This window comes from Falco naumanni, chromosome 4, assembly GCF_017639655.2.
Source record: "Falco naumanni isolate bFalNau1 chromosome 4, bFalNau1.pat, whole genome shotgun sequence".
Lineage (NCBI taxonomy): Eukaryota > Metazoa > Chordata > Aves > Falconiformes > Falconidae > Falco > Falco naumanni.
Window position 1 is genome coordinate 86258329 of NC_054057.1, and position 14313 is coordinate 86272641.

The 14313-nt window shown below is 42.5% G+C and overlaps 1 protein-coding gene across 8 annotated transcripts in view; it reads left to right on the top strand.

Moving 5' to 3' along the window:
- The window catches only part of LMF1 (lipase maturation factor 1), a 218164-nt gene that overhangs the window by 23052 nt on the left and 180799 nt on the right, over nt 1-14313 (top strand). For 6 of the 8 annotated variants that reach the window (XR_005827344.1, XR_005827345.1, XR_005827346.1 and 3 more), the window contains exon 3: nt 2219-2229. The exons of 1 other annotated variant lie outside the window; for it this stretch is intronic. Coding sequence is in view for 3 of the 7 variants with exons in the window: in XM_040590105.1 (XP_040446039.1) it covers nt 2219-2229 (11 nt within the window). In the remaining 4 variants the exon portion in view is untranslated. Of the gene's footprint in view, nt 1-2218; nt 2230-2271; nt 2287-14313 lie in introns of those variants that run through there. One more of the 8 variants, XM_040590106.1, reaches the window with a different exon arrangement.

A 14313-nucleotide genomic window follows, 5' to 3' on the forward strand; every position in this document is an offset into this window, starting at 1 on the left:
TGTAGTTTAAACTGTGTTTTGCTATCGAATTTTGCTTTCGAGGAATATACTTGAGCTAGAATTAGTCAGCGTGACAATGTGGTGAAAACAATTTAACGCAAGTATCTGATGATGTTTATGATTCCCAGCTGATATTTACAGTCTTTGTAAAGACTGTGATGTGAAGTTTGCCTCTGATGACAAGTCACGGCTAATTACTTTGTTTCTTCAACCAGAAAACAGAAGTGACATCACATTTTAATTTGATTTAGAAAATCTGAATGGAATATAGTTTGAATCTTCAAAATTTCTGGTTTTGACAATGTGCAGATCAAAAGTTATTCTGTTGAAGTTTGCCAAAAAACCCTAAACCTGCAGAATCAAATCCATGTTTTTACTTGTCGTTATCTGTTGGTAGTGTTTCACGTGCCAAGGCAGGCAGTAGGAAAAAAAATAAATTTACAAACACTTCTGTTTACTCTGTATAAGCAAGGAAGAGGACCTTGAAAAGGAAAATGGTAATTGGGTTCCAAACGTCAACCTGAAGTCTGCGGGAATTGGGTACCTGCCTGTTTGTACCTATTAAAAAAAAAAAAAAAAAAATCCCTTCAAGAAGCCCTGCTGCTTTTATGTATTTGGAGTGGGCCATTTGGTTTGGTTTCCTTGGCATTTGTATCGCAGGCTTCTTCAGAGAAATAAATTCACAAGTGTTTGCTTGTCATCACATGACAAGTTATGGGGCCTAGATTGATGTAATCAGCAACAGACACACGTCAGAAGACTTAATGTGGTTCAGAAGAATACAATATTTTATTAATTCCTCATTTTGTGTGTGTCTGTGTGTGTGTGTTTTAAATGAACCTCGGGGGGTTCTTAACTTCTGCCAAGAAATAAGAATAATTCCTACAAGTTTGTGTTTAACTGCACCACAACTGTGGTGGAGAATAGCAAAGTTAGGTTGCCCGTAATGACAGATATCTTTATAAAGAGCCACTTTTATTAAGAAAGTTAAAACTTATTGTGCATTTTAAAGTTATTGGTCTCTATACGTCAGTAGCCCTGGATGAAATTGTTGTTAAATATGTGGTAAAATATTTAGATTGATGGATTTTAGAACTATTCGAACTGCATGTGTATGAATATGAAATTTGCACACCTATTCAGCACATTTTCAGTAGGAGCAAATCTTTCTGAAAACTTTTAAAAGCCTAGGGCATTTTTTTGTTTTGGAGTTCTGATTTTTTTGTTTGTTTTGTTAGTGTAATACAATATGCTGCAGATACAAATAATAAAGCCCTAATTTGTGAATGAAGCCATAATGGGAGTAAACACAAGCTGTCTGTTGAAGAACAGTGTCTTAAAACTTGTTAACCTTTGGGTTTTACTTCTAATCGGAACTGATACTCTTAGAGAAAATCACTGTATTGTAGCTAAGGCTAAAGGTAATTTCAGTAAGACCAGTTAAAGAAGCAAGTTAAATGATGCACCAGATTGTGGCAAAAATTCACATGAAAATGATATAGTGAGTATCACTTTTCCTGAGATGCTGAGGGTGGATGAGCGTTAGTGCACAGCCCTGAGATGGCAGACGGCATGGGGGCAGACTTCTCTGTGCTCAAAAGGGGGAAAAAACCCCAATGAATAGTCTGTCACCGAGAAGTAACTTCGCTTTTTGACAGTGTGGGTTTTGTCAGCGCAGAAGTACGCGTTAAGCTTTGTGTTTTTAATAAGTTCAGTTGTTGCCTTCTGCCTGGGAAGTATTTACCGTGCTTTGGAAACCATAAATGAGTAATTTTGCAGCGGAACCTGCTTAAGCTGTGCTATCGTTTAGATCGCTCGCTCAGAGGAGTTTCTCAAGCCAGAGGGATGGTGGGGAGCAGCTCTTTGTGAAGCCCAGTATCTGCTGTGATTGGGACTGTGCTGTCTCTTCTGGGTGTGCTGCTTTAGCATATTTATTGAATGAAGGGTGGCCAATTGCTTGAAGTGCTAAATAACAGTTTAATTTGCCCAGAAATGAGGGAATTTGCTGCTCTTGCATTTCCAGGTAGCAGCAATTTACCATTTAGTACCTTTGAGTTGCATGTTACATGGTTCAGGCATGTTCCCGTACTCCTTGACAGGTATGTTTTGAAACTCAAAATGTGTAAAGTTTGAAATAAAACTAATATGAGACATAAGTTCCTGCAATTATCAACTGAGATTTTAATTTTTTTTGCTTTTTCTTCATTTTGTTTTGCAGGTATTCCTTTGGTAAGTGAATAAAAAAGAGAAAAAATCTGCAGTAGTAATTTATTGATGCATTTGTGGGTATGTAGCTTTTACATTACTCTAGCTTGTTTTCTCTATCTTTCTCTGTCAAATGTTTAAGATCTGATTGTCTCCGTTCTCTGCCTTCACTGAATTTCCTTCCGCTCGTATGCCTTTAAGGAAAGGAAAACTCATTTAATTTCTGTAAATCAGGATTGAAGGAGACTTGATGGAAGGGTGATGTAAGTACCAACAGCATCATTTGGAGGGTGACATTAAGGATAAGTCGTTAAATAAGGCTGAGGCAACCAAGTGAAGCAAGGGCTGAAGGACATCCCCTGGGAGTGAACTGGTTCCTCCCAAATTCCAGTTCCTTTTCCACTGGTGATTTGTATGAATGTCAAGAGCCTCTTACTCATATCATCTGCTTTTCCGCTGGTTTGAGGTGCAGCTATTACTCCCTTGGGGGTCTGGAATGTTGATTCATGCTTTGCACAGGTTGGGTTTTTTTTCAGCATTAAGTACCGCAACCCACAGGCAGAGTCTAAATGGCAAGTTGGAAATCGTGGTAGAAAATGTTCCTCACTGTGGGAATATTAGGAAAACTGGTAGTGTACTTCTGATTTTCTGGGAAGTGCTACCATGTCATGATGTCTTAAAGCAGACTATTTGGTCATGTCTTCTCATCCCTTCAGCCAGGTGCTCATGCTGTTGGATGGGTGGGTGGAGAAGGATGCTGTGTCGTCGTGTGGATGGAAAGGGGATTTGTATTCCCAAGTTGTCACTAGGCAGTCAGAAATTTGGCTACTCTAATAGAAGGGACAAGAATAGTTAAAGTCCGTTTGTGTCTGTGCATTATGGAGGCTTGCAAAAGGGATGACTGAGCAGGTCTCTCCCTTCTCCTTCAGGGCATTGCATGTCTCCTTGTTTGCCAATGGATTGTTTTAATTAGTTGTAGGTGAACAAACTGTGCCAGTGTGTGTAGCATCATTGAGATGGTGCTTCTTCACCCAGTGGAGAAGCAGAGGAGCATGGAGAATTGTTTCCACTCTGGTGTGGTTTAGATAATACTTTCACATTGGATGTGGATATTTTAACCAGCTGGACTTTACAACGGGAATCCAGACCTTTGTTAGGTTAGTGAGGACACCCATCTTAGTTTTAACTTGAGTTACTCATCGTCTGTATGCGTTTTCCACTCTCACTGGTGGTTGTAGAAAACCTGCTTTTCGTGAGGGGTGTTTTATCTTTCTTTGGTCTGTCTTCATGTCCCAACTGGATAGCCACCCTATGAGGATTACTGAAGTCCTTTGTACGCAGTAGGGTCTCTCTCTTCCTTGTTTTTGGCTTAAGGGCTACTTCTGAATAAGATGAATAAGATGTAAATCTTGAATTAACTTTTGTTAGAATACAGGAAAACCACAATATTTTTGTTATAATATAGCTGAAACAACAACATTGTCATCCATTGCCGTAGAAGTATATTAAATATTGCTGAGCTCTGGAAGCCTTATTCTTTGGTAGCGTCTACTTCAAAGCAAGATCTTAAAAAAAAAAAAAAAAAAAAAATCCTGGAGAGATCTTTGTAAATGCTGACTGTTTCCTATTCCCCTCCAGGAAGTGTGCTTTTTTTGATACATCTTAGGATGGATTTTGGTAGCCTCTATTAAAACTGCAGGCTGTCCCTATGAATTTTAAAGAACTCCAGAGTCTGGAAATAACAACAAGCTGTTAGGCCAAATGGGATCAACTGGTATTGCCACAGGTTTTGCTCTTTGCTCTTATTCCTGTCAGGTAACAGTTATTAAAAACACTCCTCACTTCAGGGAATGAACTGTGAAACAGCCATGCAAGAGCTTTCACAGTGCAAAGCACCGGTCGCGTTGGACTATTTATCTTTGAAAGGTGAAGAGGTGCTTCGCCATGCAAATCCTGGAGCGGTTGTCAGCCTCGGGGTTAGTGCTGTTCTGAAATTAGCCGAGCAGTAATAACTTCTCAGCTTTATTTATTGTTATTCGGGTATAAATTTGGCTTTAGACGTAGCGTGGCGTGTTTCAATGAGCACATTGTGGCAGTTTTACGTGGAGTCCCTCCCCGTGGATCGGCACAGCTCAGGCGTGGGAGGTTCCGTGCCGGCAAACAGGAGCTGGCCCCTTCTCCTCCCTGGTTTTGGCAGTGCAGCGCTCTGGTTGCATCCAGGGTATGCTGGATTGCTTTGGTTCTTCCTAGCTGAGCTGGGGCTGTGGGGAGTCTCAGGGATGGATGGAGAGATGGATGGATGGAGGTGCTGCCTGTCCTGGGTGGAGCACACCTGCAGGGCCAGCGGCCAGGCAGCTCCAGGAGAGCTGAGATTTTGTGGCAGCTTTGTCCTCAGCCTAAATCTCCTTGAGCGCTGGTGTACCAAGGGCTTTCCTCTATGGCTCCTTCTGTTTGAGCCCCTTTCTAGGTGCCTTGGTGACCTGTGCATGCCACCACAAGCCAGCTGGCCTCGCTTAGCATCCTTGGTCCTGGCTCAGCTCCAGAAATGGCAGGTCTCCCTCTCTCTGCAGGTTGCAGCTGTGCTGGTGGGACTAGAAAGAAACCAGCAAGGTCAACTTGTTATTTTATCCTTCTTTAAAATTAAGGACATCTTTTCTCCTGGCTTAGAATGAGACCAAAGCTGCTTCAACAGATTTGTGGTGTTGACAGCTTTGCTGTTTCTGACCCTTTCTGAGCAAGGGTGTACTCTCCTAGAGCAGTAGTTCCTGATGGTGCTTCTGTATGAGATACCCCAAGGATGTGTTTTGTTTGGGTTTGTTTTTTTTTTTTTTTTTTCCAGTGGAAGTCTGATTTAATGTAGTGATTTATTATCTCTGTTCCAACAGAGGCTTTGGAAAAGATGATGCTCTTTTACAGGCTTTCCCGTCCTCTTTCTTCTCTTCTGCCTTACTATTGTGTCAAGTAGCCTCAGATATTCAGAAGACAGTTTGATGGCCCCATGCCTGTCCTGAGATACTGGTCAAATGAGGTACCAAGTGGGGAGCTGAGCAGAGCTGCAGAAAAGCTGCAAAGATTGCATGAGTTGCAACAGATGACCACATCTCTCTGTAGAGTAAAAATCCAGGTGTAGTGTGTGAAAATGATGTAACTGTCCAGGGAGAATCTGACTCCCCATTGTCACCTCCATAGCTGTCGGATATCTCTCGGAGCAGCAATCTGGATTCCCAGCAAGGAACATGCAGAAAAGACAGAAATGTGTCTGTTTACCTTTTGGCTATCAATGGGGTCATTAAATAGAAAGGGTTGAGAAGCAGCTGATCTTATTTGACTCTTGATGCACAAAACTGCCCTATTTGGAGCCAAAGCAAATGTTTCCTTAGGGATTGTTCCAGAGAGCCTTGCTTCTGCACTCTTTGCAGGCCAACTGTATGGCTAGAATTAGAAGCCTCTTTTAAGTCAGAGCTTTTTTTTTTCCTCTTACAGTAAACTTTCTGGCTAACTTTAGTGATTGTCTTCTCTCCATACCAAAGGTTGAATTAAATTCCTAGGTTTTTTCCCCATTACCTGTAAACATGGAGTAAGCAAATAACTTAGTTCATACCCATGCCTGCCCCCGGATTCTATATTGCATCTCTTATCTCAGAATTTAAGATAGTATGTTATGATTAGAAGTAGAATAAAAAGTTGAGAGCCGAGTGTATGTAATTCTCCATTACTTGTTAAATCCTCACTCTTTACTTCAATGCAAATTGTTCCAAGGAGGATTTTCTTTTAAAAGGTCTTCAGGGATCTTGAATTTTAGATGTGCATTGACATAAAATTTAATGTTAGAGTGCACAGCTGGGGTTCTGGCTTTTGCTATGCAAGATGGAGATGTTTCTCCTTTGTGAGTGCATGTTTCCAAGGAAGGGGTGAAGTTTTCACATTAGTTGCACTACACTAGTGACAGCGCCGTGGTCAGGGAACGAAATGAGAGTAAGATGAAATGGCTGAGGTCAGACTTCACTAGTACAGGTCCAAAGCTTAGCTTAGAACTGTACTGAGATGGGGCTGTGTCTTGGCTGAACTGTGTGCGGAGCTAACCCATTGATTCCTGCAGACCCATCTGCAGTATCTGCGTGGTGGGTGTGAGGTCGCACAAGCGCAAGAGGATTCGCTGGCAGAGGTTTTCTTTCTTGCGTGGCAGCACAAAAGTATCATGCTAGCGCTCGGTGGCACTTGTTACTCCGGTAGTTTGCTGGAGAGATGCCACGTGGGAGAGACACTGGCAGCAGGACGTTGGGGGATGGGTTGGTCTGCCTTATTCCCGGAGAACTTTGTACTGTTCACAGTAGGAGACCATGGAGCTGCGGCATGAGCGTCCCAGCAAGCCCCTGGGAATCGCTGCGGGGTTGAACACCCAGATGGCCATAGGCTGTTATTTATTCATCCTTCCCCCATGCTGAGATGGGAGGGACGGGGCTGCTTACCAACTGTTCCAGTTCCTAGCTAATATTGTGATCTGCTGTTCCTATTTCTTGAGTAAGAGTGGGAAACTTTTCTCTCTGTCTTATTAAATCTATTTTTCAAGCTGTCACTTAACCAGGTCTAGTGACAGAGTCGGATGTTTATGTGGCCCTGGACACTTGAACTCTGGTGTTTTCAATCACAACAGCACCTTTTGCCAGCCGTTCTGAATTAAATACTCCTCATGACCTTTTACCCTCGCCGCTCTTAAATTCATGCTTTAAAAACAGCTTAATGAGGGGTTTACTGGCCCAATTGGAAGTTTTTATTAAAACCTATTAGTGTGCTAGAGTAGCCTGCCTGAAGGAAACGATTAGCCCAAAGCAACTAAACTTGGAGCTGGCCCCTAGCCACACCAGGTTTTCTCTAAACTGTTTCCAGACCCACGTTAACCCTAACACTGCAGCTTGCATGGTATTCATATCCTCTGCTTTAATTTATAGCTTGTCTGATTCTCTCCCCAGCCTTTCTCCATGTTCGCGAAAGCATTTTGTTTTAATGTAATTAGACCTGCATTAAAGGGCAACATGCCTTAATTCAGGCCTGACTCGTTTGAGAACCTCAATTAAGTGGAATTGTTCCTCCAAAGTCCTCTGCTGATGCCACCTGAGGTGCGGAGCCCATTTGGACAAAGCCACGATGCTCCCAGGGTCCTGGTTAAGCTTCCTGTGAGGAGCATCCCAGCACTGAGTGATGCAGCTGCATTGGTGGAACACCCCGGGGTCTGAAATGAAGCTGTGTTATCTGGAGGACACAGACCTTGGAATAATGTGTGGGAGCTGCAGGGTGGAAATCCCGTCTGCCTTCTGCTGCTAACTTCCAGTTGGGTCTTAGCCTGTTTGCTCTAGTTGTGGTTTATATTCAAAACTGGGCCAGTGGTTCTTGCCCATCTTAAAAACTTTACAGTACTACTAGTGCTACTGAAGCCCTGTAGCCATCTTCTTTGTGTTCTTGTACTCCTGTCTCCATGCAGCTGAGAAAAGCAGGCCAGAGCTCCTATTTCTTAAGGAAATTGCTGTAGTAAGTCCAGTGCCCCAAAAGTGCTGAGCAACTACAGTCTTTGTATGTATTCCCTCCCCATCCATGTGGCTGGCTGCTTGTCCAGGCTTCCTGCAATGTCTCCTTCTGAAACTGCGAGGTCTTTGGAGAAGGGACTTCCATTTCTTTTTTTATATGTGTGTATATATACATTACTTATTTTTATATTTTTGGTACAGTAGCTTGCCTCTTGGTAGATGTCTGTAACTGCTGAACTGAAGGCATGAAATAATACAGAACGTGTAAGCTGTATTTAATGTTTTGCTGGTGTTCTTTGTTGTCTGGCTGCTGAAATGTGTTAATGGTACATGCCCAAAGTAACAATACATCACCCAGGGAGTCGCTGCTGTATGCAGTGAAGGCCCTCGTCGAGCTTTATGTTTTTCGTTGCTAACCTGTAATCGGGGAAGGCAAGCTGAAGAGTGAGACATGGACTCTCACTTGAAGACCTTGTTTTAGCCTGGAAAGAGGCCAGATTTCCTCCATAATAAGATCACAGATAGTAAATATCAAAATTAATAGAAAAAAAACCAGGGAATTGCCCATATACCAGCTAGACTGCTGTGTAAGTGACAAAGGTTTAGGTTCAGGGATACAGTCCGAGTATCATAAAGCAAAAACAAAGAACAAATCAAAAACCAACTGGTCCCTTGCCACACCATGCATATCCTGAATGTCACCTCCTGTCTCTATTTTTCCTGGCGTATGGATGCACCAGCCTTGGGAGGTACCTTTTAAAAAGAATGTTTAAGGAAAAAACTGCTATTAAAGTTATTACTGTAAAGTAGTGCCTTTGATTGCGGCAATTATGCAAATGATTTTAAGGGATAAAATACTTCTTAACAAGGACTGATGTAAATGGTGGTGCTGGAATGAGCACGTAACTTCTTCAAACAAGATCTTTCCATACAAGTAATTTTCTTTTAGCCATTTGCCATGTTGCCTGGCTGTCGACCTGTGTAAATGATGACCGGCCTGCGGATGTGATTTTATTTTCTCTTAATACAGGAATGTAAGTGGGTGGAATGGGAACGCTGGTCTTGCAGAAACTGGGAAACCCTTTCCCTAAGCAAATTGTTTCTCCACAGCTCTTGTGACTGACTTTTGTCCTGGCCTTAATAAAAAGGAAACAAACAAAAATGCTTTTTGCAGCCAGAGATTGTCCTCAGAAAAAGGCGAGTTGGTCTGGGTGACTAGCAAGAGTGGAGGTCTCCTTGACTAAGGCTCTCACCTTAATGTGTTGCCAGAGTTAAGTTAAATGAAATTTCTTCCAATATTAGTTTTAAAGCAGAGAAGTTGGATCCTTGTCTCCCATAGCTTGGAAAAACATTGACCACAATTAGAAGGCAAGCATCTGTTGTTGGTGTGGCTGAGAGACTTAGCTCCTATTTCAGTCTGTGGTGCTTAAACTAAGCTTTTAGCTCCTGGTGGAGCAGAAATGCAGGGCTGCACGGTGCGTGACATCGGTTATGGGGAGGTTTACTGTTTCAGTTCAGATAATTCACAAAAGGTGTCGATGGGCAGTCAGTGCCTTGGCTTAGGACTAAGTCAGGGATGTTCTTCCCATAATATGGATTTGTTGTTGTTGGCCCTCCTGGCAGCTGGCATGTAACAGCATAAAAGCCAAAAGTCTTTGTAAAGTCATTACAGTGAGTGGTGTGGAGGTATGGCGTGGCAGGGTGCCCACGTGTGACGTGAGTGGCGTTTGTGCTCTGCGAGGTATCTGAACTGCTGCATCCCTTTGAAAGCTCGGCATAAAAGGTATGGTGGAAATACAAACGGAGTGTGTGAGTGTTTTAATTAGTGATGTGTCTAGTATGCCTGAAAACCTGTGCTGTGGGGAGAAAGCTACCGGAATTGAAGATGTAACAGCAAGAAAAAAAAAAAAAAAGTGGTCTTGAAGGTCTGGTGGCATAGATGTCATGTACGGGTCTTGGGATACAGTGGATTGCAGGGTATTTTGTTCAGCGTGGACTTCAAAAGCGGGCACAGCCTGTATGGGGATGCAGAAGCCTCTGCCTTTGCCAGCAGCGGCGACAGGCAGCCCCGTTGTTCGAGCAGCACTGGGCTCGCACATGAGTGCTGTGTCTCTGGTGAGCACTTGGATGCTATCACACAGATCAAGCTGCAATGCCCAGTGTGGCTAGAGCAGGTGTAGTAATTTGCAATTATAATTACAGCTTCTGGTTTTGCAAATCTGTGTGCAAATAACACTGGTATTGTATCGAAAGCTTCATAACCTCCGCATTTTCTCCTGAAATGCATTTTCCCCTTCTGGGTGCTTTTCCTCCTTTATAAGGGAAGGATTTAATGTGCTTATTGCAATGGTATTAATGTCTGCTAAGGTTTTTATCCTTTTAACAAGATTCTAACGAGGGAAAATATGTGTATTTTAGACCTGGGCATCTTTGTAGAACAACAATGCAGTTTGATTAACTTCAGTTGCTCTAAGTATGTAGGAGTGCACCTCTTCCCAGATATACCTGAACAGTTTGGTACTGGCACTGAGTTCACCTGCGTGCATTATAAAGCCAGCACTTGTTCTCCTTATCTTGCATTAGCGTCTCTGTTATCTGCTATCCTGAGCTTGCATTGGGTTTGTGTTAAGCCATTCCCTTAAACTTGTGACTTTCTGCAGTGTTCCCAGTTGCAGCTTCCTGTACAAAAGCAAAAACAAGACTAGGGTTAATAAAAGTGCCAGCTCTCTTCTTTGAAATAAAATTAAAAATCTTTATAGTAACCTTTTCGTAGAGAGGTGTATCTGAACAAAGGCATTGGCTCTCATCATGCTCGAATTTTTTAGGAGGATTTGACTTATGTCCAGCCATCCCAGCTTGGACTAATTGCTACTTGTTTGTACATAAAAAAGAAGACATTTATTTTGCCAAAGAAAAAAGCTTGTTCCAAACTCACTGTAGGCAAGGGGAATGCTGCCCACGACCGAAAGGCTGCCACCACTTTGGGGTTTAGCACTGCCTAATAATGCAGAGGGACAGTGCGCAGTGCGAGAGGGTAACCTGAGCACCGCAGCTGCCTCTTTGGGGGCGTTTAGGGAGGTGAGATGTAATTATCCAGTTGGAGTGTGGCCGGGAGAGGTTGATTCATTTCCCCACTCCTTCAGAAAAGCTTGTGGGAATGTTAATGATCCCAGCGATGAGATCCTCAGTTTGTGCATCATTCCGCAAAGCGGTGCTCCACCTGCCCATCCCTGCTGTAATGCTGGCTGTGCTTGGCACCAGGACTGGTACAGCCTGGAGGAGGGATGGGCAAGGTTGCCATCTGCAGAGTCATCACCTGTGTCCCACAGACTGGTTTTCAAAGGGTAACCAGGCAGGTATGACCACTCTGACCTTGCCCAGGTTGTGGGTTAGCAGGAGCTTGCAGCACTTGTACTAAATGATGGGAGTTGTTACTTCTCCCTCTTTTGGTTGTTCCTATTTAATTGCACAAAAGCATGAATTTCTCGCTGCAAAACTGGAGCCAAGTCTTTCAGCAAAGCTAACCTCATACAATAGCCATAAAAAATATTCCTGTACATACTGTACTGTGTGATTATTTTTCCCTTCTGCTCTGTTTTTACAAACAAAATGCAGACAACTGTTTGAAATAGGATTTTGTTAAGCGTTTAGGCAATTGCGGAGGGCATCAGCTTTGTTTTATGTCCTCGCCTCATTTGTGGGTTACTGCTGGTTTTCTGCTTCTGAGTAACACAGTCTTTGTAGCTGTAGTGCTCACCTATGTGCCACCATGTCTGAAGGATCTTGAACATGCTGCTGTGAGCTGCTGAGCAGGAATAATGACACTCTTGTTGCCCCTGCAATATTTGCCAGTTGTCACAAATGCCAAGAGTCATCATAGCCCAGGCGTAGTCCACCTCCTTGTTTTTACCTTTTAGTAAGCAATCAGTTCTACTGAGGGTGTCTTGCAAGGCAGAAGGCCAACATAAAAGCATAATGCACCCCAAAAGTGGGAGATAGGTAGTAAAGGTTTTGCTGATTTTTGGTGAGAAAGACAAGTTGGGGAGAATCCAGTGAAAACAATGAATTAGCTCCATGGCAGTGTTGGCTTCAGCAGGCTGGCACTTCTCAGCAAGGTGCTATTTAAATTCATTGTGATATCGCCAGGCTTTTGATGGAAGGAGGACGAGAGATGGACAGAGCTGTCTTCAAGGCATGCTTCGATCAAAAGTTCAAGTCTGGCATGGGAGAACATGTTTTATTTTTATTTTTCTATTTTTCTGAAGTTAAATAAACCTTGATGTGCAGAATAACCCCTGAATAATAACAATAAACTGAAGGACATCCAAGGAACTGCTGGCATTTTTATTTTCCATTACCCACACTGTCATTTCTAACGTGCATCTGATTTATCTATGTCTGGTTAACCATTCAAATGCCCTTTTCCTGACCTGATATATATCACATAAAAGTTTTATGGCAGTAATTTATAGAGGATGATTACAGCTCTGAACGTAAAGTTTTAGAGCATCGTTCTTCTTGGGGATGGTGGGTCTTGTTGGGTGTTTCTGAGGTATATGGTAGAATTACAAATTAAAGGGTTGAGGTCTTGGGACTTGGCATCTCTGGGCAGCAAAAGGAAGTCATGTATGGAGCTCTGAGGAAGGTTGATGAGAGTATGGGCTCTTTTTAAGGAATCCAGCTCTATCCCTCCTTTATTCTTGTTTTGCTCTGGGGTGTGGAAGTTTGAGTAGAAGTCCATAGATTTTTGGATGCTTTCCATCAGGAATGTTTGACGAGCAGAAATGCACTGCAGTTTGGGTCAGGTTAAATGCTCTAGATCTTCTGTCTTTTTTTAATCAGTCATAGGATTTAAAAAGCTCTTTGTCTGGAGAATCATCAGCAGACCTGTACCGTCCCCTGAATGTGTCTGTGCAAAATCCCAGCTGCTCAAACGCAGATGTGGAGGGAGCGGTAACAGCATTGCAATGCAAATGGCATTTTGGAACGAGGAAGAACACTTTAGTATTCCTGCCCATTTGTATCTGGTACTAACTTTTTTTGGCCGTGCCTTAAAAAACAGCATTAATCCATTGACGACCAATAAATTAAAGCACTGGTTTCAGGACACGTACGCTAGTGTGCTCTCATCTATTCTTATCGTCGTCTTTTTCTTGCTGGGAGGAGGAGGAGTGGTGTGGTTTTGTGGTTTTTGGGTTTTTTTTCCCCCTCCTTCTTTTAAGTTGTCGTCTTAAGGGTATTTATTAGACTGTTCGATGCTACTGAGGGCTAAAGAGGTTAATGTATTTATGCTGGCAGAGTCCCTTTTTGAAGCCCGTGTGTTTCTTCTCAAGTCTATATTTTGAAGTTTATTGCATTTTCTGTGTTCATTCCACATATAAAGACTGGTAGAAGTACTGGCGTTGGGTAATGGAGTGAGAGCCAGAGGTCAAGTTTGATCTTCCTCTAAGTGCCAGACTCCTTGATCTCCCTGGAGCAGGGAACAAGCTGTCACTCTTCACTGTCTTTGCAGAAATTGATGCAAAAGTGAGTGACCACATGAATGGAGCCGTCTGTGGAGGAGTTCTTAAAGTTCCTTTGTCTAAAAATGTCATTTCCTTGAAATGGAAATTATTTGTGGGAATGCACAGGTTTGAATGGATTTCTGGATGAGAAAAATGAAGTTAACATGTTTGAAATTATTGAAACTCTTCATGTCTTGCCATTTTTGAGTTAGAAAAAAAGTGTGTCGCAGTTCAGAGGGGGTTAGTGCATAGAAATTTAGACATCAATTGCACTTATTATAAAGTGCTTGCATTAGTGTGTGCATGTGAAAAAAATGAAACTGTGCAGTGCCTCGAAGCTGAATTAAGATGAAATCTATAGGTTATTAGCAACCAGAAATACTGCATTTCCTTGCCTCTCCCTGGTTTTAAATGTGAGCAAACAGACTGATTTGTGTAAAGAAGGTAGTTAATGACTTAGCTTCATTTAAAACCTGTATCCTGTATCTTTGTAAACTTAATGGGATTTCACTGCATTCTTGAGCAGCATCTGAACTTCAGATTTCAGGTAAAATCATTCCAAGAGCAAATGTGCAAAATCTGAAACAAAAGAGGAGAGCGTGCAGAGAAAAGTGTGCGCGGTGCAGCTGAATTGTGCGGAGCTGTGTCCCAGAGATACCGCATCAAGGAGCCTTGGAGCTGCCAGTTTTCTTGCTGTTCCCAAATATTGCTATATTTTGTTTTGACTGTAAGGAATTTGCTGCAGCAACTGGGAGTTGAAGTATCTTGTGTGTTTTTATATGATTTGTGGCATCTCTGCACTGAAGTCAAAGCTGATGCATCTGCTTCCTACGGAGCCCTGTGCACAGCAGCTGAGCGGGATGCCCATATTTTCTTAAATACCATACTACCACTTGAGTATTACAGTTTTATCATTTTTGATTTAAGGAGAATGCTACCTAGCCAAATACTTCTGACCGCCTCCTCATTGCATCCACCATGTTCCCTTAAACTCTTAAAAAAATTGATTCATTTATTTATTTTTAGTCTAGTGAAATAATTTTCTCATGGGTTTCTTTTCCGTTTCTAAACTGGGTGAAACC